Source organism: Macrobrachium nipponense, chromosome 35 (assembly GCF_015104395.2).
Source record: "Macrobrachium nipponense isolate FS-2020 chromosome 35, ASM1510439v2, whole genome shotgun sequence".
Classification (NCBI taxonomy): domain Eukaryota; kingdom Metazoa; phylum Arthropoda; class Malacostraca; order Decapoda; family Palaemonidae; genus Macrobrachium; species Macrobrachium nipponense.
Window position 1 is genome coordinate 32,451,878 of NC_061096.1, and position 26,543 is coordinate 32,478,420.

The 26,543-nt window shown below is 37.7% G+C and overlaps 1 protein-coding gene across 3 annotated transcripts in view; it reads right to left on the reverse strand.

Moving 5' to 3' along the window:
• Window positions 1–6,653: 6,653 nt before the first annotated feature.
• Window positions 6,654–26,543, reverse strand: part of LOC135208557 (arrestin domain-containing protein 3-like) — a 96,242-nt gene continuing 76,352 nt past the window's right edge. The window contains exons 3-7 of one of the 3 annotated variants that reach the window (XM_064240872.1): window positions 20,707–20,832; window positions 18,407–18,618; window positions 17,124–17,309; window positions 13,261–13,443; window positions 6,656–7,339 (exon numbers count right to left, since the gene is read on the reverse strand). In XM_064240872.1, coding sequence (XP_064096942.1) covers window positions 7,079–7,339; window positions 13,261–13,443; window positions 17,124–17,309; window positions 18,407–18,618; window positions 20,707–20,832 — 968 coding nt within the window. In that variant the 3' untranslated portion in view covers window positions 6,656–7,078. Of the gene's footprint in view, window positions 7,340–13,260; window positions 13,444–17,123; window positions 17,310–18,406; window positions 18,619–20,706; window positions 20,833–26,543 lie in introns of all 3 variants that reach the window. The other 2 variants (XM_064240873.1, XM_064240874.1) reach the window with 2 other exon arrangements.

Below are 26,543 nucleotides of genomic sequence, written 5' to 3' on the forward strand. Positions count from 1 at the left end.
TGTTTTACCTCTCCTGAAATTTTTAAAATCATATCCAGATTCTTGTTTCTTTCCAATTTTCCTTGAGAAAAAAATTGTAGCGGTCTGAGGTGCAGTCTCCCAAGGAAACAAACTTCTCCAGCGAGGAAATGGTCCCCAGCAGGCTCATCCATTCCCTCACCGAGCACGAATCTTTCCTTAGGAAGGCTGAAACTTTGTCTAAACATTGCTGCTGACGTCCCTGGGACGGGAAAGCTCAAAAAGCCACTGAATCCATCTAAATCCCCAGATACAAAATGGATTGGGTTGGAATCAAATGTGACTTTTCGAAATTCACCAGTAGTCCCAGGGACTTCACCAACGATAAAGTTATTTGAAGATCCTTCAGACACCGCGTTTGAGTGGAGGCACGAATGAGCCAGTCGTCCAGGTACATAGAGACTCTGATATTTGCAAGATGAAGCCACCTCGCCACGTTCTTCATTAAAGTCGTGAAGACCATAGGGGCCGAGCTCAATCCGAAGCAAAGCGCCCTGAATTGATAAACTGTCCCTTTTAGGACAAACCAAAGATACTTCATCGACTGTGGATGGATGGGGACGTGGAAATACGAGTCTTGAAGGTCTAATGAAACCATCCAATCGTTTGGTCTTAAGGTCCCAAGAACTGACTGAGGTGTTTCCATCTTGAATTTCTGCTTCTGTACGAACCGATTCAGACTGCTCACATCTAAGACTGGTTGCCAACCTCCTGACTGTTTCGGCACCAGGAATATTCTGTTGTAGAAGCCTGGGGATTCCAGGTCTACGCCCTGTTCCACCGCTCTCTTTTCTAACATCTGCTCGAGCAGATCGAAAAGGATTTGTTGCTTCTCCTGATGGTAAATAGGGGATAAATCCTTGGGTGTCGTGCACAGTGGGGGGAGGTTTCAAGAAAGGAATCTTGTACCCCCGCTTGATGACGTTGAGCGACCAGCTGTCCGCCTTCCTCTCTATTCAAGCTTTTGAGAATAGTCGAAGCCTGGCTCCTACTGGTGGCTGAAGGATCTCTGGTTCATTTCTTTCCTCTGATCTTAGCCGAGACTCTGCCTCTGGAACGTGTACTTCCTAGAGAAGATGTTCTCGAGGAAACTCCACCTCGAAAGGGCTTCTGCTTCTTGAAAGATTGCGTCCGTGCAGACGTAGAAGATACAACCGTACGTTTTGCCGACTGAGCTAGGAGGTCTTGGGTAGCCTTCTCTTGTAGACTGACAGCCAGATCTTTGACCATAGCCTGGGGAAAGAGATGGCTCGAAAGAGGCGCATACAACAATTCTGCCTTTTGAGAGATAGAGACCGCCTTTGCAGTAAAACCACAATAGGCTGCTCTCTTCTTCAAAATCGAAGTGCAGAAGTGCCAGGCCAACTCCTCCGAACCATCCCTGACGGTTTTGTCCATGCATGCAAGCACGCTGGACAGCTCCTCCTGGCTAAGCGAATCAGGACTACGCGACCGGTTATCCAAGACCCCTAAACACCAATCCAAAAAGTTTAAAACTTCTATCGTACGGAAGAGTCCCTTCATATGATGCTCCATTTCAGAAAGGGTCCAGGGCACTTTCGTCGTCGACAAAAGGGATCTCTTCGGTGCATCTACCAAGGTAGCGAAGTCACCTTGGGATGAAGAGGGGGCTCTAAAACCTATCTCCTCCCCTGTCTCGTACCAAAGACCTGCCTTGCCTGTCAGTCTTGAAGGGGGTAGGGCGAAAGCGTTCTTGTTTCGGGCTTTTCTTGACTCCATCCAATTCTGCATTTTCTTAAAAGCCCTTTTTGTTGATAATGAAGTAGCCATCTTCAACAATCCTGGAGTCTTGATAGCCTTCGACGATAGCAATTGTGAAGGAGGTGACTGCGGGGCTTCAGGTTTAAACTTCTCTTCAAAGGAGGTTCAAAGTAATTGAACCAAAACCTGGTAATCTGAAGATACTGTTGATGATTGTTCTTCAGTTAATTCCTCCGACAAGTTTCCTTCTTGAGATTCATTACTATCCTCTGAATCTCGGCGAATGTCTGAAGAAACATTACGTCGTGCGTCCAGCTGCGCGCCATGCCTGGCGTCAAGCCAGCTGAGCGTCCTGCCGAGCGCCCCGCCCGGCGTCGAGCCGAGCGTCAGGCCTGGCGTCAAGTCTCGCTGCCGCCTTAACGTCGTGCTCTGCAGACCTTCGTGCATGAAATCTCGAAGCCGAGGTAACAGGAGAAAGAGCGAGGCGATGAGAAGGAGAAGGAGACTGCCTGGATCTCTTGACTGGCAGCTTATCATCCTTCCTCCTGTGACGTGACTTTTCCTCTTTCTCTGCAACCAATAAGGCAATTTGATGTTGCAAATTCTCAATCTTCTTCGATTTAGGGCTGATCCTGTGAGAAGACGAGGGGCGAGGGGAAGCCCTCCTCCTTCTCACATGGACCGCCACAGGTATATCCTTAGCGCAACCAGGGGGCACTCAAAAGCATTGTCGTCAAAAGACATCCATCCTCTCCGGCGACGATCGCAACACAGAAGAAGAGAAAGGACGTGAAGCGTCCTTCTCCCTAAGACCAAAGGTGACGGCCGCCTGTGCGACATCTTGCACCTTTGCTCTCTTTTGCGGCGGAGAGTCTTCGAATTGTTCTGGAGACGACCGCAAAACAGAAGGGGCTAACGGATGTGCAGCGTCCTCCTCTGAGGAATCAAAGGCGGCGGCCGCCTGTGCGACATCTAGCGTCTTTGTCCCCTTCAAAGGGCATGATCGCTTCCGAAAGCTCCAACCGCTGCGCGGGGAGGACGTTTCTGATGATGAAAAACACTCTTTCAAGATCCGTTTACGAACTTTGGAAGCCTGGGAAGCGCCCCCAGGTCTTGCCGAAGGAACATCAGATCGGTTGTCCGACCCCCCTTCAACACTCGGAGCATTATCACTACACACCACTGCACTATTAACACCTTCTAATGCTTGCACTTTTGATTCCAGGCTACGCAAAGATTCAAGAATCATCGATAGGGTATTACCCTCCACACACACTAATGTAGGGCCCGAAGGCATCACAGGTTTAGGAGGGATAAATTCCACTGGATGTGTAACTGGCGTTACACTCCTCCTTACCCTATCTCTTTCTATTTTACACACATATGATTCATACGCCTTCCACGCAGAATCAGACATACTCTCACATTCATTGCAGCGATCATCAAACATACAAACATGTTTCCGACAATTCGCGCACACTGTATGAGGGTCTACCGAAGATTTTGGTAGCCTCACCTTGCATTCTTCCACACAACATACTCTGGCGCTAGTCGAACTAGATCCAGACATCTTAAGTTTAAGGAAAAATCAAGCCAAATTCAAAACCAATCCACAATTAGCGTATGCCTAACCACCGATCCAAATCAAATAACCAAAAATCAATCGGGATACTCAAGTGACCAAAAGAGTTCCAAAATCCAATGACGGAGGTGCAGAAAACACTTGTTGGCTGCACCGGCGACAGAAAATATCTGACAGAAAATGGGAATGGTTCCTGACGCCCGCCTCCCAGCGGCGGGAATGGGTACTACCACCTGGCCGACCACTGCGTGTGCTGGGAGTTTTGAAATTCTGTCGGCCTTCGGAGAATACAGCTATATATATATATATCTGGCAGGTAAGGTTCATGAACAAAATATCAAGTAATGTGACAGGAGGGGGAGTGTGTTGCCCACTCAAGATCATATAAATTCTCTCTCTCTCTCTCTCTATTACTAATGAGAGAATTTCTATGGTACGCGTATGTTTATTAATATTTTTGCATAGTAATAATAATAATAACTAATTTCAAAATTCATATGTGACAGTACTTTAAAGAAATACAATAATCTATCCATTTCACTCTTTTAAATAAGGATAACTCTCTCTCTCTCTCTCTCTCTATCTATCTTTTGCAAACGAGATATGTATGTCATAGTGGTAACTCTCGCCCTCTGTTTGGGCTGGAAGTGTATGTATAAGTATATCTTTAAGGATGTTACTACATTTTATGGTAAAATAATAATATACCGTACTAGTTTTCAAATAATATTAAGTTTAATGAGATTAAACAATAACAATAACATATCTCTCTCTCTCTCTCTCTTTTACTTGTATGTTTATTTGTTTTGTAGTATAAATAAACTATTTACCTTATACCTAATTTTCAAATATTAATAAGATTAATTAAAAATAGCAATTCCCAGTCTTTTTATCTACTTGGAGGAAGGTGGGCGGGGGAGTAATTGACGGTTTGATATATGAATTGGAGAGGGGAAGGAGTCGGAGTTTAGGAGTTATTCTCTCTCTCTCTCTCTCTCTCTCTCTCTCTCTCTCTCTCTCTCTCTCTCTCTCTCTCTCTCTCCCCGTTATTAGCTGTAGGTATATATTTTTAATGGTAAAATGTTTAAGATGACTTTGAAATTATACTAATAATATAACCTCAAAGATTAACACAGTAATAGGTTAGTAATTTTAGGTATATTTGAAGTAGGATGTTATTTAAGGTATACATTTGGTATCTGAACTTTCAATATAGGCAGTTATAAGCATTTTTAGTGGTGGTTTTAACTAAACACAGGTTTTAACTATTCATGGGGGTGTCTGGTACACATCCCTGCAAATATAGGGGGAACACTGTACAGTAATTATCAACTATTGTACGATGGTTGAAATGCAAGTAAAACAACTGTTGTTATCCAGTTCAGTTGTTCATACCACAACAGCTGTTTCTCATTCAGTTGTTTATGGATGTATTAAGCTGGTATCACACTAGTCATTTCTTGCTTGCGGTTTTGGCCAGCATCCAGCCAATGCTCGCAAGCAAGTGTTGTATCGTCACACTAGGACCTCGTGGTTTCGAGGAGCAGTAGGAAAAAGTAAACAAAACTGATCAGCTGATATCATCATGGTGCCCAGAAATTGTCGGACTGTTGCAAGATGTGCTGCAGTGATGTGTTTTCTCGGAACCTTACGTGAATGCAAGAGTAACAAAAAACGTTTGTGGGTTCGAGAGTGGCTCAGAAGAAGAGAAGCCAAAGGTCTGAGAGTTCGTCCTATCAGCAGCAGCCATCTTGTTTGTTTACACTACGCAGTCGCTCCCGTTTCGTGCTTGGTGCTTCCCGTCCAAGCGGAAAGCCAAAATCTCGAGCTAAAAGCTCCCGGTTTTCCATTTACGGCAGCAACGGCTCGCTGCTGGAGAAAACAAGGCCTAGTGTGAGGCCACCGTAAGTTTAGGCAAAGAGTATAGTGTTATTACAATTAATTCACAGCACCCATGCATTTGGTATCTAGCCCTGCCCGTTACGATGCACCTGATTGGCTAGTGATGAGCCACTTACAGGGCTGGAAGTTCACCAGTATCTTCCAAGCATTTAAAGGGTATAAATCTTCCCTCCATCTTCTCCTGACTAACATGTCTTTTCAAAGTTATAACTTTCATTACACCTCACTTTTCCCTAAGAAAAGTAGCATTTCCCAATTTCATCACTAAACATTGCCAAGCCAATGATTTAAGGATAACAATGATCATATGAATTATGTACTTCAGTACACTTTATGCTAAAATATGTGTAGTGAAATAAACATGAAATTTTTAATATGTATATTCTTTCATACCTTACATGACATCGTAGTGTATTCATCATTATCGTCGAGTTTCACACAATATCATAGCTTAAATGTCATTGATGACAATGTTGCCAAAAAAATTCTAGGTAGACTATCAATAAGAAAATAAGCAAAATAATAAGAATATTAAAATGAGCGGGTATGTGCGCAGACAATAGCCTCTGCCGGGAGTAAGGATCATCTACTGGGAGGAAGCAAATATGGAACAGATGGAAACTCAACAATAAGAAAGGCAGTTGACAAAGCAGAAGACACAGCAGTAGCAGAGTGGCAAAGGCAGTGTTATGACAACATGAGGTAGGAGAGATGAAAGGAAAGGCAGCTAATACAATAGGTATTGAAATATTCTATTGTTAGACCGAAGGTTTGTTCCGCATTTGAACAACTCGCAGTTGCACTATGAAACAATTGTTAGGAGAGGGTGAACAGTAAGATGGAAGAAAGAGAATATGAACGGAAGCGTAGGTACAGTAAAAGGAATTAAAGCCGTTGCAGCTAGGGGCCGAAGGGATGCTGCAAAGAACTATAAGTAATGCCTATATTGCACCAAATGAGGTGCACTGATGGCACTACCCCCTATGGGGAGGCAGTGCAGGCAGTAAGAGAGTGGACACAGTCATAGCAATAACTTCTAAAATGTGGCCCTTGATAACTTTGGGAATGGAGGTAAAAATTTACCCTTTCAACTCAGCAAATAAGCTATTTGATACTAGAACATCCGTGGCAGGTTAGGTCGGTAAGGAAGCATTCATAGTTGGGAAAGCACTATGGTCATTAGATAAAGCAGGAGTTGTTGGAATGACATGGCGAGAAGGCTGGGTATCATAAAAGGCTTATAGAGAAACTTCACTACAGTACTCTTTGAACACTTCCCTAAGCACTGATAGGTACACAGGAAGAGTTGGGAGTGTAAGAGCCAGGTCTCCTAGAACGTCTAATGACAGTAACTCAAAAGTACAGATTTTTGTTTTTCTAGTAATTATGTAACTGTAGAATATGTGAACCTGAGGACTTCAAAATTAGCATTACTTCATGTAAAGGAACAAGTTGCTGAAAGCAAGAGAAAATCAACCAAACCACTGTTCTAGTTCCCTGAAATAGAAAACAACCACAATACACAACTTGAACTGAGTAATAAATACCAGCATCTGTTGAAGGTACATCCAATAGATGAAAATGGTCTGTATCATCAAAAGAGGATACAGTTCCTCAAGTGAACAACATTAGAAGAAATTATTCTTCAGTGTTTTATGATTTTCAAACAGTACAAATATTTTGCATGCATCACATGAAGTATACATGAAAAATTAATCAGAGTTGCATATAATGTAGAATTATTATTTACTTTTGTTTTCAGCAATGCATATGAAAGCATTTATACTGTATTTCACAAGAGAGTGAATTACTTTATAAAAAACACAAAATGAAGACTTAACACTTATTTTGTAATCAATACTCACTTAAAACTTGAGCTGGAAAGAAGAAATAGCATTCCTTATTCTCACCTGTCTCTGGATAAGAAGGTGGATCATCATGTATGACTTCATTCTGAATCATTGGAGCTGATGGCACTGGCAAGGGCCCTACATTTTGTGCAAGCTGTTGCATTTCAATTCTTCTCCCAGGCTGTGACGGTTGCAAGGCCACTGAACCAATAATAATTTCACTATCAACATATGCATTTTTACAGCATCCTATCTTTGCCAGAATCTGAAGAAAAAATATACAATATAAGTTTGCACACAATAAAACTTATAAACTTCTATCATCAAGGTAATGGACTTTGTGGTCTTGTTAAATCACCATATATGTAATAATAAAAACAACAACAACAACAACAACATCAATAATAATAATAATAATAATAATAATAATAATAATAATAATAATAATAATAATAATAATAATAATAATAAATGTGGCGCCGTGGAGGAGTGGGTTAGGTCGTCAATGGACTTAAGTCAAGTTAAGCAACATTGGGGCTGGTCAGTCGTTGGATGGGTGACCACTCTCCTCGGCGTTGATTCCTTGGGAAAGGATCTTTACCATAATTTCCTCAGTCTACTCAGCTGTAAATGAGTACCTATCCCTGATGGGGTAGGGTCCAGCTATGGGTTAAATAGCAAAACTCAGCAATGATGGAAAGAAATGAAGGAATAAATGACAACGACGTAAATGGAACCTCTGGCAACAGAGGAGCTTCGTCCGGCAACCAGGTATTCAACCCAATTGAAGGGGAAGACGGTCAGGTACTTGGAGGTCGTCATCCAGCAACTGATTCACCACAACGACAGTAATCAACAGCCTGAGATTGGAGCTACAGAAGCAAAAAGGAAGAAATGGACAAGAGAAGAAAATAAGGAAATATGGAGATGCTACATCAGAAGCAACCCGACGGAGAGAGGATATAGAAGAAGATTGGTCATCATCTGGAATGAGAGGAATAACACCCCCCAAACAGAGCAGAGGCTGGCAGACCAAGTAAGGAACATAAAGAAAAAGAACTGGCTCTCCCCAACAGAAAGAGAAAAATTGGAAAGAAAAATGTAACACGACAACGAATTAAACGAAGACGATGCCACAGATGACGACAGGGAGGATGAGGTATCAAACAACGACACATGAAGAAACACCGAAGAAGTAACAGAGAGGACGGAATGGGTAGAAAAGATTAGACAATGGATGCAGCCAGATACAGAGAGAACAAAGATCCCCTCCATGAAAGCCCACAACACCAAGAAATTAAGGGAGAAAACAAGTGAGGTCAATGAAATAATGGGCATAATACACACCACCAGTATCACAGAAACAAATAACTTGGCATATGCAGGAGCAAGATTAGTAGCAGAACTGATGGGGATTTGAACACCAACACCACCAGCACAACCAACCCAACAGAAACCAAAACAGCAACCTCCTTGGAAAAGGCGTCTGGAAAAGCAAATCATGGTGATGAGATCTGACTTGAGTAAACTGAAAGAGATGGCAGAAAAAAGGCTAAGAAGCAAGAAAACAAGGGAGGAACTCAACAAGAAATACAAAGTACAAGAGAGGGGGCTGAACAATACAATAGAAGATGTAAAACAGAGGCTTAAAGCCAAAGCACATAAGATACAACGGTACATGAACAGGAATAAGGGATACCAACAGAACAAACTATTCGGAACCAACCAGAAAAGACTATACAGCCAACTAAGAGGGGAAGACAACCACCCAGAAATTCCTGAAGCCGAACCAAGTAAGAGACTCTGGGAAAACATATGGAGCAATCCGGTATCACACAACAAACATGCAACATGGCTCCAGGAAGTCAAGGAAGAAGAAACAGGGAGAATAAAACAAGATTCACAGACATCACGACAGACACAGTCAGACACCAACTAAAGAAAATGCCAAACTGGAAAGCCCCAGGTCCTGATGAAGTCCATGGATACTGGCTCAAAAACTTCAAGGCCCTACACCCACGAATAGCAGAACAACTCCAGCATTGTATCTCAAATCACCATGCACCCAAATGAATGACCACAGGAAGAACATCCTTAGTACAAAAACACAAGAGTAAGGGAAATATAACCAGTAACTACAGGCCTATCACCTGCCTACCAATAATGTGGAAGTTGCTAACAGGTATCATCAGTGAAAGGCTATACAACTACCTAGAGGACACAAACACCATCCCCCACCAACAGAAAGGCTGCAGAAGGAAGTGTAGGGGCACAAAAGACCAGCTCCTGATAGACAAAATGGTAATGAAGAACAGTAGAAAGAAAACCAACCTAAGCATGGCATGGATAGACTATAAGAAAGCCTTCGACATGATACCACACACATGGCTAATAGAATGCCTGAAAATATATGGGGCAGAGGAAAAAACACCATCGCGTTCCTCAAAAAAATACAAGGCGCAACTGGATACAATACTTACAAGCTCTGGAATAAGACTAGCAGAGGTTAATATCAGGAGAGGATCTTCCAGGGCGACTCACTGTCCCCACTACTCTTCGTATAGCCAGATTCCCATAAACAAAAAAGTATACAGAAGATGGATGCCGGGTACCAACTCAAGAAAAGAGGCAACAGAATTAACCATCTGATGTTCATGGACGACATCAAGCTGTATGGTAAGAGCATCAAGGAAATAGATACCCTAATCCAGACTGTAAGGATTGTATCTGGGGACATCAGAATGGAGTTTGGAATAGAAAAATGCGCCTTAGTCAACATACAAAAATGGATGACCACAGGAAGAACATCCTGAGTACAAAAACACAAGAGTAAGGGAAATATAGCCAGTAACTACAGGCCTATCACCTGCCTACCAATAATGTGGAAGTTACTAACAGGTATCATCAGTGAAAGGCTATACAACTACCTAGAGGACACAAACACCATCCCCCACCAACAGAAAGGCTGCAGAAGGAAGTGTAGGGGCACAAAAGACCAGCTCCTGATAGACAAAATGGTAATGAAGAACAGTAGAAGGAAAACCAACATAAGCATGGCATGGATAGACTATAAGAAAGCCTTCGACATGATACCACACACATGGCTAATAGAATGCCTGAAAATATATGGGGCAGAGGAAAACACCATCAGCTTCCTCAAAAATACAATGCGCAACTGGAATACAATACTTACAAGCTCTGGAATAAGACTAGCAGAGGTTAATATCAGGAGAGGGATCTTCAAGGGCGACTCACTGTAACCACTACTCTTCGTAGTAGCCATGATTCCCATAACAAAAGTACTACAGAAGATGGATGCCGGGTACCAACTCAAGAAAAGAGGCAACAGAATTAACCATCTGATGTTCATGGACGACATCAAGCTGTATGGTAAGAGCATCAAGGAAATAGATACCCTAATCCAGACTGTAAGGATTGTATCTGGGGACATCAGAATGGAGTTTGGAATAGAAAAATGCCCCTTAGTCAACATACAAAAAGGCAAAGTAACGAGAACTGAAGGGATAAAGCTACCAGATGGGAGCAACATCAAACACATAGATGAGACAGGATACAAATACCTGGGAATGATGGAAGGAGGGGATATAAAACACCAAGAGATGAAGGACACGATCAGGAAAGAATATATGCAGAGACTCAAGGCGATACTCAAGTCAAAACTCAACGCCGGAAATATGATAAAAGCCATAAACACATGGGCAGTGCCAGTAATCAAACACAGCGCAGGAATAGTGGAATGGACGAAGGCAGAACTCCGCAGCATAGATCGGAAAACCAGGAAACATATGACAATACACAAAGCACTACACCCAAGAGCAAATACGGACAGACTATACATAACACGAAAGGAAGGAGGGAGAGGAATGACATAAGATAGAGGACTGCGTCAACATCGAGATCAGAGCACTGGGGCAATATCTGAAAACCAGTGAAGACGAGTGGCTAAAAGAGTGCATGGGAAGAAGACTAATAAAAGTAGACGAAGACCCAGATAATATACAGAGACAGGAGAATGACAGACAGAACAGAGGCTGGCACACAAACCAATGCACGGACAATACATGAGACAGACTAAAGAACTAGCCAGCGATGACAATTGGCAATGGCTACAGAGGGGAGAGCACAAGATCAGGCCCTAAGAACCAGATATGTTCAAAGAACGATAGATGGAAATAAACATCTCTCCCATAATGTAGGAAGTGCAATACGAAAAATGAAACCATAAACCACATAGCAAGCGAATGCCCGGCACTTGCACAGAACCAGTACAAAAAGAGGCATAATTCAGTGGCATAAGCCCTCCACTGGAGCCTGTGCAAGAAACATCAGCTACCTTGCAGTAATAAGTGGTACGAGCACCAACCTGAGGGAGTGATAGAAAACAATCAGGCAAAGATCCTCTGGGACTATGGTATCAGAACGGATAGGGTGATACATGCAAATAGACCAGACGTGACGTTGATTGACAAAGTCAAGAAGAAAGTATCACTCATTGATGTCGCAATACCACGGGACACCAGAGTTGAAGAGAAAGAGAGGGAAAAAATGGATAAGTATCAAGATCTGAAAATAGAAATAAGAAGGATATGGGATATGCCAGTAGAAATCGTACCCATAATCATGGAGCACTAGGCACGATCCCAAGATCCCTGAAAAGGAATCTACAAAAGCTAGAGGCTGAAGTAGCTCCAGGACTCATGCAGAAGAGTATGATCCTAGAAACGGCACACATAGTAAGAAAAGTGATGGACTCCTAAGGAGGCAGGATGCAACCCAGAACCCCACACTATAAATACCATCCAGTCGAATTGGAGGACTGTGATAGAGCAAAAAAAAAAAAAAAACAAAAAAAAAAAAAAAAAAAAAAAAAATAATAATAATAATAACAATAATAATAATAATAATGAGGTAGGATGCAACCCTGAACCCCTCACTACAAAACCACCGAATCAAATAGGATGACTGTGATAGACCATAAAAATAAAAAAATAAAAAAAAATTAATTAATAATAATAACATAAGTTTTCTGTCCTAGGGTTTGCATTCTGATGAGTTCTCCTTGTCTCCTATGTTGTGGACTTCTTGTGTAAATTTCTATTAGTCCCCAAATGCCCTACCATTGAATTTTAAACATAAAATCAATCACCCACTGAAGGGCAATGTCAAGATTGCAGTAATCAGGCAGTCAATTATGTCTACTTAACCTAAAAAACTTATCCTTACATGTTCAGTAACTGCAAAACCCCTGACCTCATATCTTGTGGTATAACATCTTCCAAAGAAGTTAATAGAAGGTTACGGTTTGGTTTGGTTAATGCTTCATCTGTTTGTTAGTAAGATCACATAAAAATCTACCTATAATTTAGAAAATGTTTTTCAAAAAGTGGACCTCATGGCCATTCATTAAATTTTGGGTAATAGGTATGTAGCTGAGGAAGTTGTTCACTGCAAAACTCCAAATGGAAAAAAATCAAAGTCCGCTTACCTCATTTTATTACCTTTACCAAGTTTCTCTTTTGAGGGAAAGAATTATTACAGCACAAATCCAGATGGGATATCAAAATTGTCCCAGGCCTACACTGTCACTGAATTCATCCCAGGTATGATGTGACTAAAAGGTTAAGTTAGGAAGCATCCCTGTGATTATTGCAATCAAACATTTTGTGTATTAATTGGTCAATTTTTAATCAACATTACTATTACACACTTATGTGCGGATTTATACATCGTCTTAGATACTGGGTAAAATAGGAATGTAATTTTGGGAAAATGGAACTTTTGGAAGATGAAATGCTCAACCTTAGCAAATGTTTGAGGTCCCCAAACACTTGTTACTAAAGATACAAACATGATGAAAACTGAAGATACATACCTGAGAAAACCCTCTGTTAATCTACTGAAAATCAAGTATACTGTACTACTAAAAAAATGGATAATATCAACAACTCAAATACATTCACTAAACAGACAGTTCCATCCAACTTCAGACTTGTTTTCAAAACCAAATCAACAAAACAAAAATTATATTCTTCAGACTAAATTAACTCTACATAACTTCCATCTACATGAGAAACTCAAAGACTGAAAAAAGTTCCTCACACACTAGATGAACTAATTAAAAATATCAACTACAAAAATGTCAAGGGTACAATAAAATTTACATACCTTTAGTTTATAACTAACATTTATAATATTGCAGTATTCTAAGAGACTTGGAGTAACAGCAGGTATGTGCAACGGAACTTGGTGCCAAACATCTCGTTGACCTTGTTTAATGCTAGGACGGTAGACTCTTTGCACTGTTACTTTCATAAGCTTATCTTTAGATGTGGCGTGAAGAATCACCACCTGGAAAAAATACTAGAGTAAGCTTCAAACATATGAAGGTGAATAATCTAAACTATGCCAAAGAGGGATGACAAAAAACACTTCACCTTTTTAACTATACATCCTGTAGTCCCTGCAATGTAGGCACACTGTAAACAGCACTAAATGTTCTATGCAGCATCTTCTGCATTCTACTTTTCTTCCGTTCCATTTTGTTTTCTCCCAATCTGGCTATCCAACCCCTTTAGCTCAACCTTACCCTAAATTTTATGGTTAATTTTAGAACAAATCCTTAGGGTGAGTCTAGATGTGACTCAACAGACTTAATGTGGTACTTTACTAAACATGAGCAAGTTGTGTTGTACTTTAAATTTTTCCTCAAACAGGCAGAAAAAAAAAATTTATTACATAAAATGTTGTTACAACATTACAAAATACCTGGGCAAACGAATTTTTATCTTTACACAAAATCAGTTGTTCCATATACACCCATCACTCAGTTTTGTCCAAATTATGGCTTACCCCTAGACATTTCTAAATATCAGCTTAAAGATTATGTGCTGGCTAACTGCGTACATATATGGACCTTCAGCCCTTTTGCCTCAGTCAGGTAACAACCTACCTTAATCATATGATCTGGAAAGAACCCAAAAGTCCCAAAGACCGACTGATTTACAAATAAATTACTCAAATGTCACTACAAAGGTTGCCGACACCAAAACCAAAATTAATTCATATTTTTAAATTCTTACTGCTCCAAAACACATGGAGTTGTAGCTTTATGGGTCAAATTCCTGAGTTTATTGTGAAATAGGATGGCAATGTAAACAAAACAATGCAAACCCAGCACTGGGGGCATGGTTTAGCATAAAAATTTCCCCTCACTCAACTACATCAGGCACTCTATAGTTCTATGGCTGGGGTGGTATGCCATTCAACTCCAAGTTAAAAGTAAAGAGATTTCCGTAATTCAACACCATGCAAAAGTCATCAATGAAAGGGGAAGAAGGAAAGGGAAAAATCTAAGGAAGGACAATTAAAAGAGATATATGTTTCAATGTTCTCTTGAATCTACAGCAGAGAGAGTAAGCGTAAAAGAACATGCACTACCTGCAGTGGATCCCCAAGTCACCCACCTTATCAAGAGGTTGGGATCAAAGGGAGACAGACTCTGCTAACAGCAAAACCCCAGGTTGCTACTTTCCTTTTAGGAAAAACTTCATCCCTCAACTAAACCAGTATACAATAGGCCATCAAAATAAGAGGTTTTCCTTGAATGACCACATATACTTAACAACAGTCATAACTTCACACTTTCCAGGAGTGGAGTCTTAAGAAACTGAGGAAAAAGTAATTTTTCAGCTTTTCTGGCTAGACTGCTGGGATTACATTTAACCCTTAAACGCCGACTGGACGTATTTTACGTCGACATTTTTTGTCTCTTGGGTGCTGACTGGACGTATCTTATGTCGACATACAAAAGTTTTTTTAAAAATTCGCGGAAAAATACTTTTAGGCCTACCAGCCGAAAACTCTTGAATCACGCGCCTTGGGGGATGCTGGGAGTTCACAGATCAAGGTGTTGTTTTGTTTACAATCGTTACGCAGGCGCGCAAGCGCGAATTTCTTTCTTGCCGCACTAAAAAGTATCTGTGACACATCTCGGAAATTATTTCGTCACTTTGACATAATTTTTGTACCATTTTAAATTAGCAGTTACATGGAGTATTATATATGAAAATGTGCGCATTTTCATGTAGAATACAATAAAAAAATACTCATGATTGTAGCTTTTATCAGTTTTGAGATATTTTCATATAAATAACGATAAGTGCCAAAATTTCAACCTTCGGTCAACTTTGACTCTACCAAAATGGTAAAAAAACGCAATTGTAAGCTAAAACTCTTATATTTTAGTAATATTCAATCATTTACCTTAATTTTGCAACTAATATGAAGTCTCTAGCACAATATTTTCGAATTCTTTATGGTGAATCTATGAAAAAACTTTTTCCTTACGTCCGCGCTGGTAACTTTTCCGAAAAAAATCATACATGCAATTATGGTAATGTTTGCACCATTTTAAAATTAGCCGTTACATAAAGTTTTATATATGGAAATGTGCGCAATTTCATGCACAATACAACTAAAAACAACCAATGGTTGTAGCTTTTATCAATTTTGAAATATTTTCATATAAAAAATGATAAATGACAAATTTTCAACCTTCGGTCAACTTTGACTCTACCGAAACGGTAAAAAAACGCAATTGTAAGCTAAAACGCTTATATTCTAGTAATATTCAATCATTTACCTCCATTTTGCAACAAATTGGAAGTCTCTAGCACAATATTTCGATTTATGGTGAATTTATGAAAAAAATAACATTTTCTTTACGTACGCGCGATAACTCTTCCGAAAAAATCATACGTGCGATTGTGGTAATGTTTGCACCATTTTAAATTAGCCGTTACATAAAGTTTTATATATGAAAATGTGCTCAATTTCATGTAGAATACAACAACAAATAATTGAAGGTTGTAGCTTTTCTCATTTTTGAAATATTTGCATATAAATCACGATAAATAGAAAAAAAAACCACGTTTGGTCAACTTTGACTCTACCGAAATGGTCGAAAAACACAATTGTAAGCTAAAACTCTTACAGTCTAGTAATATTCAGTCATTTATCTTCATCTTGAAACAAATTCGAAGTCTCTAGCACAATATTTAGATTTATGGTGAATTTAAAAAAAAACTTTCCTTCCCTCCGCGTGCGGATTCTCCGCCACAAATCTCCGAAATGCGTACGTCCATTCTCGGAATATTTGCCCCTTTTCCTTGTTTCATATTAGGACATTTCATAGAGTTTTATATATGAAAATGTGCACAATTTCATGTAGAATAAAACTAAAAATATTTGAAGGTTGTAGCTTTTCTAATTTCTGGAATAATTGCATATAAATAATATATTAAAAAATTTGACATTCGGTCAACTTTAACTCATCAGATATGGTTGAAAACTGCAATTGTAAGCTAATACCCTTACAGTATAGTAATATTCAATCATTTGTCTTCATTTTGAAAGAAATTGGAAGTCTCTAGGACAATATTTAGATTTATGGTGAATTTTTGAAAAAAATATTTGTTTATGTCCACGCGTTACGAATTCATGCATTATTTTGTGATAATATTTTCTCTGTGTTGCTTTTATCGTTTTACAATGTGTTATATACCAAAATGATCGCAATTTAGTGTACATTACAACGAAAAAAAAAGTAACTTGTTACCTTTAACCGTTTTGCGCACAGCGCTTTTTGAATACAATTATATATGAAATTTCGTTTTTGCGCTATCATATATCGCATTATTTATATATGATAATGATAATTTTTGTCATTTCTGATGGTTGCATACTAAACTTCAGCCAATGACAAAAAAAGGAGCCAAAATGAACTCTTAATCTTGAAAACTAAGTGCGCTGTGATTTTTTGAAACACCTCCGGCACACGGGAGACAATTTTTATTTTACCGCTTCGGTGTTTAAGGGTTAAGAGCAGCATACATTTGGATATACAGCTATGCTATGAATTCAATCTGATCAATATCTATTTCAACATAACAACACTAATGATTCTACTTTGAGAAAACAATTATTTCAAATCAATATTGCCATCCTATAAAAGAAATGAAAAATCTTACCTGAATAAGCTTTGCCTCTGTGTATTTCACTTCACTAAAGGAGTTGTTATAAATGGCCCCACTGATGTACATCACTTCTCCTGGAACGTATCCCATTCGAGGAATTGACAAATCAAAATTAATTGGGCCTACTTTGCAGCAACAGCAGAAACTAGAAGTTCTTTCTCCATCAAAATGCAATGAACGCTGAAATTAGTGAAAAGACTTTACTGTACGTAATAGCTTAAATCATGTAAAACTTTTAAAAGTTAATTTTCTCAGTTTTAACCTTTAACTGGCATATCCTACAAGTTTAGGATACAACTCTCTTACTGCTCCTAATTTGAAAATTATGTGGCATCAAAGAATAGCAGTTAATTAATACCAAGGTACATAGTGTAAATTTTAAATGAAATAGCTACATATCCCATTAGAGCATCAGCTACAAGCATGTCTGCAATAAAAAAAATAAAACAACATAAAAGTCAAATTTTTTTGCATTTCAATTTTAGTTCTGACTGTCCCCAAAATGAAGATTTGTTTTTTTTACGAACTCTGGCTATGAACATTTAGTCATACAATGAAATAAGCAGATATTTGAAGAAATTGCAAATTTTTCATTTTTTCAATTTTAGTTCTTTATATCCCACAATTGACAACTAGTGTTGTTTATACACTTTGATGTTGAGGAGTAAGTCATAGAATGGAATAAGAGACTGGCACAAAATGAAATAAGTGGAAAATGGAGTAAATCAAATTTCACAAAAAACTGTCAATATTGTGCTGGACATTGCATTCAAAAAATGTTACACATAAAAAAAAAAAAAAAAAAAAAAAAAAAAAAAAAAAAAAAAAAAAAAAAAGTCACATTTTTTAACTTTTCAATTTTAGTTTTCTATGGCCCCAAAAAGAATGTTAGTGTTTTTATGGGCTCTTAGGATGAAGATTTAATCATAAAGAGAAATAGAAAGAATTCAGAGGATATAAAATTTTACTAGAGGTTTTTGTTAAAAAGCCGAAGGTCCACATCTGGAAAAAATGTAAAATATTTCAGATCTCTATGGCCCAAAAATGAAGGTGGGTAATGCTCATAGTGTGGTTTCTCAATAATTGACCAATAAAGTTCATGCAAATACTGTCTAGATAGGATAAGTCGTTATTTTTAAAAATTGTAAATATCTGAATAAATAAAGTGTACACAAATGCTGATAATTACAAGGCAAAAATGTGTATCTCTAAAGAAAAGTTCATTCATAAAAAAATTGCACAATGAACATGAATTTTAAAGTTTACTTCCTACTTACAGCCGATCGATGATCCAAGTTAAGGTCATATATATTGTGAACCATGAAGTGTAGCTTTTTAATTGTATCTAAACCCCCTGGTATATCAGCAGACGCTTTCAGATAGTACTTGACGCTTCCATAAGTTGTTTCGAATGATGTTGGAAGTTGAAACTGGAGAACAAATGAGAATGGAAATACATGATTCCCAGGTTCAAGCTTCTCATTTGAATCTGAAGAGACGTACATCTTAATTAGCCAATTTTCAATTCATAAAAATGACAATTTTTTAAAGTAAACTGTATTTTTCCTAACTTTACAAATCTGAGGTCCTTTACATTAGGAATTACTTTCAACGTAGGCTGGAATATGGCTGTTAAATTCTTGAACAAGGTGGTTAGGCAGTAACTACAATCTGATAGGTGGGGTAGTCCCACCTGCCCGGATATGTAAACACTCAATTTTGCCTTTTGGCCCAGGATTCAGACTGAGGGATGGCATGAGGTGGGCATTAATGTAAAGGACCTCAGGTTTGTATAGTTAAGAAAAATATAATTTATGTACTTTAAAAACTGTGATCTGTTCCTACGCAATATACAAACCCTTGGTCCCACTGATTGGTGGGAGGAATGTGAGTTAACTTCTAGAACTGACCGGAGTTCAGCACACCTGGGCTATTCCTCCTGGTCATAAGAGCAAGGAGTAGTGCCCTGCCTCTGACAACTTGATTGAAGTATAGGAGCTGTAAGATCAAGAGTCAGACTTCTGGCCCTTTTCAAAATGAGTGAGGAATCGTAACTCAACTGAAAAAGGGCTCGGAAGAATAAGTAGTCAGGGGCATCAATGCAAAGTTCTGGGAAAGGAGCAGGATTGCTTCTATGATTCTGATAAGAAAAACAGAAAAAGAACTTAATGTGCAAGCTTACCGCATCAAATGCCCAACCACCAAATGTACGTTTGAGTCCTATCCTCAACCTAAAGGAAGAGGAGAAGAAGGACGAGGAGGGGAAGGTGGAGAGGCCAGTCACTCTTGCATGCTTCTTATCTCTAGAATTGCATACCACAGGCAAGATGCAACTTGTTCTCTAAAACGATTGAAGTCTCCAAAGAGAACTCACATCTTATTGGTCCTAAACAACATGACAAGGAAGAAACGTATCATGAAATATAGCTCCTTTAAGTAGAGTCATACTGTCTATCCTACAGATGGCATTGGCATGCAGTGGCCCTTGTCATCAATACACCTTACGTGGCTGCTCAGTGTGACAACAGATCCTGTCTTTGAAGTGAATAGTATTGGACAAACTCCCCTTCCAAGTGATGCCAACATCCTTCGACATCCAAAAGTGAACCTATTTGCTATATGAGAAGACTCTTAACTTCCAGTGATATGTCTCCAGTCCTGGACATTGAGGTTGGCCAATTTAAGAAAAAAACATATCAATGGAAAGAGGAAGATATGCAAATGCACATGGTATAAAAAAAAAAAATCTAAAAAAATTCTCCCTACCTTCCATGAGAAGCTGAAAAAACTATTTACAACACCTTGTGGGACCTCTTTTACAAGACAATCATAAATTTTACTAAGTTATACATGCTTTTCCTAATAAATAATTTTATCTTATTTTGTAAAATTATAATTACAGCTCACACAATATCAAAAGAGATAAGAACTAAAATCATTAACAAATTCTGAGTATATTTGTTGTAAAATGTTTACATAAATTTACTGAGATCGAAGATGCAGTAACTTTTTGGATTATACATTTTTTCTAATATTTCTTTTCACTTTTCTTTGGAAAATTACAATTATAACTGACATACTATCATAAAAGATAAGAACTAAAACCAACTGCAACCCCTGGGCATATGTATTTATGAGCAAATATATAAAAAGACATCATGTGTGAGAGAGAGGCTGTATGTCTCCTTGAAGTCAAGTACATAAAGTAATGAGCCACCTAGAATTGTTGAACTGACCAGTCTAAAAGTTGCCATTAGTGAATTTATGGGCTATAGAAACAATGGAACCTCTCTCCCACCCAATTCCCCCAAATCAATGGCATTAATATGGAATGTGACTTTCTGGCCTAACAACTATATACAAAGGTTTCCTGAACTTTAAGATGTCATATTAATGGACTCATACTGTAAACAATACAAGTGTCTGCAAAACCTTGCAAAATTAAAACCCTGAGAATTTCTCCTACACCCACATTCTAAATTTCACAGAATTACTTGCAAAACATATTCACAAAGTAAGCTTATGCCACTCTAGTTTGCCTATAAGTACATACTGAAAATCTACAGTATAAACATACCTGATCCATTCCAGAGGACAGATGTTAGATTTGTATATCTTTCAAGATTTGAATATGTGTATGTTCGTTTGTTACGACGCTCTGTCCACTCAACTTTTCCTTTACCCTTTAAACTCAGTGTGATTTCTGAAAAAGTTTTAGAATAGTGATGCAAACAAATTAATTTATTTCCCTATGAATAGGGTTCATCCTCTGAATAATAATAATAATAATAATAATAATAATAATAATATAATAATAATAATAATAATAATAAAAACAAAATAATAATAATAATAATAATAATAATGTAATGAAGACCAACAGTAAGGAGAAGGAAAAACCAACCTAAGCATGGCATGGATAGCTAATAAGAAAGCCTTCGACATGATACCACACACATGGCTAATAGAATGCCTGAAAATATATGGGGCAGAGGAAAACACCATCAGCTTCCTCAAAAATACAAAGCGCAACTGGAATACAATACTTACAAGCTCTGGAATAAGACTAGCAGAGGTTAATATCAGGAGAGGGATCTTCCAGGGCGACTCACTGTCCCCACTACTCTTCGTAGTAGCCATGATTCCCATGACAAAAGTACTACAGAAGATGGATGCCAGGTACCAACTCAAGAAAAGAGGTAACAGAATCAACCATCTGATGTTCATGGACGACATCAAGCTGTATGGTAAGAGCATCAAGGAAATAGATACCCTAATCCAGACTGTAAGGATTGTATCTGGGGACATCAGGATGGAGTTTGGAATAGAAAAATGCGCCTTAGTCAACATACAAAAGGCAAAGTAACAAGAACTGAAGGGATAAAGCTACCAGATGGGAGCAACATCAAACACATAGATGAGACAGGATACAAATACCTGGGAATAATGGAAGGAGGGAATATAAAACACCAAGAGATGAAGGACACGATCAGGAAAAGAATAGATGCAAGAGACTCAAGGCGATACTCAAGTCAAAAACTCAACGCGGAAATATGATAAAAAGCCATAAAAACACATGGGCAGTGCCAGTAACTCAAATACAGCGCAGGAATAAAGTGGAATGGACGAAGGCAGAACTCCGCAGCATAGATCAGAAAACCAGGAAACATATGACAATACACAAAGCACTACACCCAAGAGCAAATACGGACAGACTATACATAACACGAAAGGAAGGAGGGAGAGGACTACTAAGTATAGAGGACTGCGTCAACATCGAAAACAGAGCACTGGGGCAATATCTGAAAGCCAGTGAAGACGAGTGGCTAAAGAGTGCATGGGAAGAAGGACTAATAAAAGTAGACGAAGACCCAGAAATATACAGAGACAGGAGAAAGACAGACAGAACAGAGGACTGGCACAACAAACCAATGCACGGACAATACATGAGACAGACTAAAGAACTAGCCAGCGATGACAATTGGCAATGGCTACAGAGGGGAGAGCACAAGATCAGGCCCTAAGAACCAGATATGTTCAAAGAACGATAGACGGAAATAACATCTCTCCCATATGTAGGAAGTGCAATACGAAAAATGAAACCATAAACCACATAGCAAGTGAATGCCCGGCACTTGCACAGAACCAGTACAAAAAGAGGCATGATTCAGTGGCAAAAGCCCTCCACTGGAGCCTGTGCAAGAAAAAATCAGCTACCTTGCAGTAATAAGTGGTACGAGCACCAACCTGAAGGAGTGATAGAAACGATCAGGCAAAGATCCTCTGGGACTATGGTATCAGAAACGGATAGGGTGATACGTGCAAACAGACCAGACGTGACGTTGATTGACAAAGTCAAGAAGAAAGTATCACTCATTGATGTCGCAATACCATGGGACACCAGAGTTGAAGAGAAGAGAGGGAAAAAATGGATAAGTATCAAGATCTGAAAAATAGAAATAAGAAGGATATGGGATATGCCAGTGGAAATCGTACCCATAATCATAGGAGCACTCGGCACGATCCCAAGATCCCTGAAAAGGAATCTAGAAAAACTAGAGGCTGAAGTAGCTCCAGGACTCATGCAGAAAATGTGTGATCTAGGAAACAGGGCACCATAGTAAGAAAAGTGATGGACTCCTAAGGAGGCAGGATTGCAACCGGAACCCCACACTATAAATACCACCCAGTCGAATTGGAGGACTGTGATAGAGCAAAAAAAAAAAAAAAAAAAAAAAAAAAAAAAAAAAAAAAAAAAAAAAAAAAATAAAAAAAAAAAAAAAAAAAAAAATATAATAATAATAATAATAATAATAATATTAAGTAATAATAATAAATAACAGAATACTTCATCACTACAAAAAATCACAATTTTTTCAATTAAATTGTTATTTTTCCTAACTATACAAACCGCAGGTCCTTCACATTAGGAATTACTTTCAGCATAGGCCGGAATATGGCTGTTAAATTCTTGAACAAGGTGGTTAGGCAGTAACTACAATCTGGTAAGCAGATAGGCCCGCCTGGCCGGATGTAAGCACTCCACTTTGCCTATCGGCCCAGGTTTCAGATTGAGGGGTGGCATAAGGTGGGCATTAATGTAAAGGACCTCAGGTTTGTATAGTTACGAAAAATACAATTTACTTTAAAAATTGTAATTTGTTCCTACAAGATATACAAACACTCAGTCCTTTACATTAGGAAGACTCACTGATTGGTGGGAGGAATGTGAGTGACACTCTAGAACTGACTGGAGTTCAGCACTCCTGGGCTATTCCCCCTGGTCGTTTGAGCAAGGAGTGGTGGTGCCCTGCCTCTGACAACTTGATCGGAGTATAGGAGCTGCATGATTAAGAGTCAGACTTCTGGCCTTTTTCGAAATGAGCGAAGAATTGTAACTCTTCCGAAAAAGGGCTGAGAAGAATATTTAGAGTCAGAGGCATTAATACAAAGTTCTAGGAAGGGCTTGCATTATTGCCTGTCTCCTTCCTCCCCTTGCTAGAGGAAGGAGTGGGATTGCTTTATGATTCAGATAAGAAAAATATAGAAAGGAAACTCAATGTGCAAGTTTACCGCATCAAATGCCCAACCACCAAGTGTAACTTAAGTCCTATCCTCAACCTGAATGAAGAGGAGTAGAAGGATGAGGAGGGGAAGGTGGAGAGGCCAGTCACTCTTGCATGCTTCTTACCTCTAGAACCACACACAACAGGCGAGATGAAACTTGTCCTCTTGAAGGAGCCAGGTAAGCAGGTAAGCAAACACAACTTGTGAGCATCCACCAGCAGTCCAAGGAAAAGAGGTTCGAAGGACCTGTGGGCAGACACGAAGGAAGAAAGATATAAATGTGGTCATAATGAGACCACATCTATCTTCCAGACCAACACATTCTTCAGAGTGATGAAAAGTACCAAGCCACTAGCACTGCTCGGCTCTCTGAGAGTGTACAGTGGACGTATACAACTGCAGAGGAGTTTCTCACAGCCCTGATTCCATGAGCAGTGCCCTTGGAACCAGAGACAAGAGAACAAACCTGGGTTCGAACTCCTGGGGCTCCCAAGACACTATATTTTTGGGATAGCGTCCTGGTTCCCACTCCAAATACAGCAGGTGAGCCAAAGAGCCAATTGCTTCCTCAATATATATATATATATATATATATATATATATATATATATATATGTATATATGTATATATGTATATTATATTTATAAATTATATATATATATATGTATATGTATATATATAATATATAATAATATATAGATATATATAAATATTATATATATATATAAGATATTTATATATATATATATATATATATATATATATATATATATATATATACCAACACACACCACACATACTTATATATATTCTATATATATATATATATACATATAATATATATATATATATCATAATATATATATATAACATATATATATATACATATATATACACATATAATTATATTACATACATATATATACAATATATATACATATACAATATATACATATATATATACATATTAATATATTATATTATTATATATATATATATATATCTATATATATATATATATATATATCATATATATTATATATATATATACATATATACATATTATATATTATTATATATATATATATACAATTATATATATACATATATATACATATATATACACCATACAATATATATACATATACATATATATACATATATATAATATATATATACATATAGATACATATATTAATATATATCTATATATTATATAGATATATATATATATATACATATATACATACATATACTATATATATATATACTCTATATACAATATATACATATACAATACTATATACATATCTATACCACTATATATATCATATATATACATATATAACATATACATATATCATACCTATATCATACTATATATATATACATATATCTAATATCAATATATATATATATACATATATATATATACTATATATATATATATATATATATATATATATATAACATATATTATAATATATATACATATACATAATAATTATAATAATATATATATATACATATATATCATATACATATATATACATATATCATATACATATATATATATATATACATATATATATACATTATATACCTACACACACACACATATATATATATATATATATATAAATATATATATATATATATATAATATATATATATATATATATATATATATATATATATATATATCTAATAAAAGGAGCCCATAAAAAACACCAAAATGTAGAGAGAAAAGTACTATATTTCAGAGACTGCTGTCTCTCTCTTCAGGTATATGAATGAGAAAAGTTTACAGAAAAGGTGGTATTTATACAAGAGATTCGTCCACAAAAGTAAGCCAATTTAGGTCACCCCCGCTGATAATCTTCCTTTAATCTTCTTAAGCGTTGGTTGAATGAACACTGCGTCGACGATGTCTGATGTCCAATTCCCTTTTGAGATGTTCATTACCTGCTTCTCTTTTGTATTAAGGCCGATTCCATCATTTGACTCTTGTACCGGCAGTTGCTGCTATAAATTACACGTTGACATATTCCAGGTTTGTTTATTCATGGTTATGTTAATTTTATATGATTGAAAATAGCCGAGTTCTGTTGTCCATACCTAACTGACCGTTTGTGTTGTATTAATCTCTGGGGAAGTGATTTACCTGTAAATCCGATGTAAGATTGGTCACAGTCCTGGCATGGGATCTCATATACCCCAGAGTCTTTGGGCGATGTCTTTTGTTGGACGTTAATCAGGGATTTGCTAAGGTATTTGGGTAGGTAAATGCAAAAGGGTTGGATTTCCCAAGGGTGTGAGTTACTCTCTTATCGTCTCCAGGTGGGGAATTTTTGTTTTATTGTGGTGTGTCTCTGTCTTGTCTTTAGGGGGTCGGTAGAAAATTACGTTTGCTTTTTGAATTGCTTTTCTCAATTATATGGTCAGGATACTTTAAAGATGAAAGTTGCTTGCGAATTAGTCAAATTCTTTTTCCAGGAAATCTGGGGAACAAATTCGTAAGGCTCTTAGGAATAGGTTGCTGGCTAGACCTACTTGATAGTATTGTCATGATAGCTAAAGTAGTGAATATATGAAAGTGAGAACGTTGGTTTTCTGTATATGGTAAATTTGTATTCTGTCGTGTCTCTGATTATTAAAACATCAGAAAAGGAATTTTGTTGTCTGTTTCCCATTCAACTTTAAATTTGATGCTGGGCACTAATGCGTTTAATTTTGAGAGGAATTCATTAAATTACCCCACTTATTATCCAAAATGTTAGTATGTCATCCACGTATCTCATCCACAGCATGTTTTTGGGTTTTATTGCATTTATTACTGTAGTTTC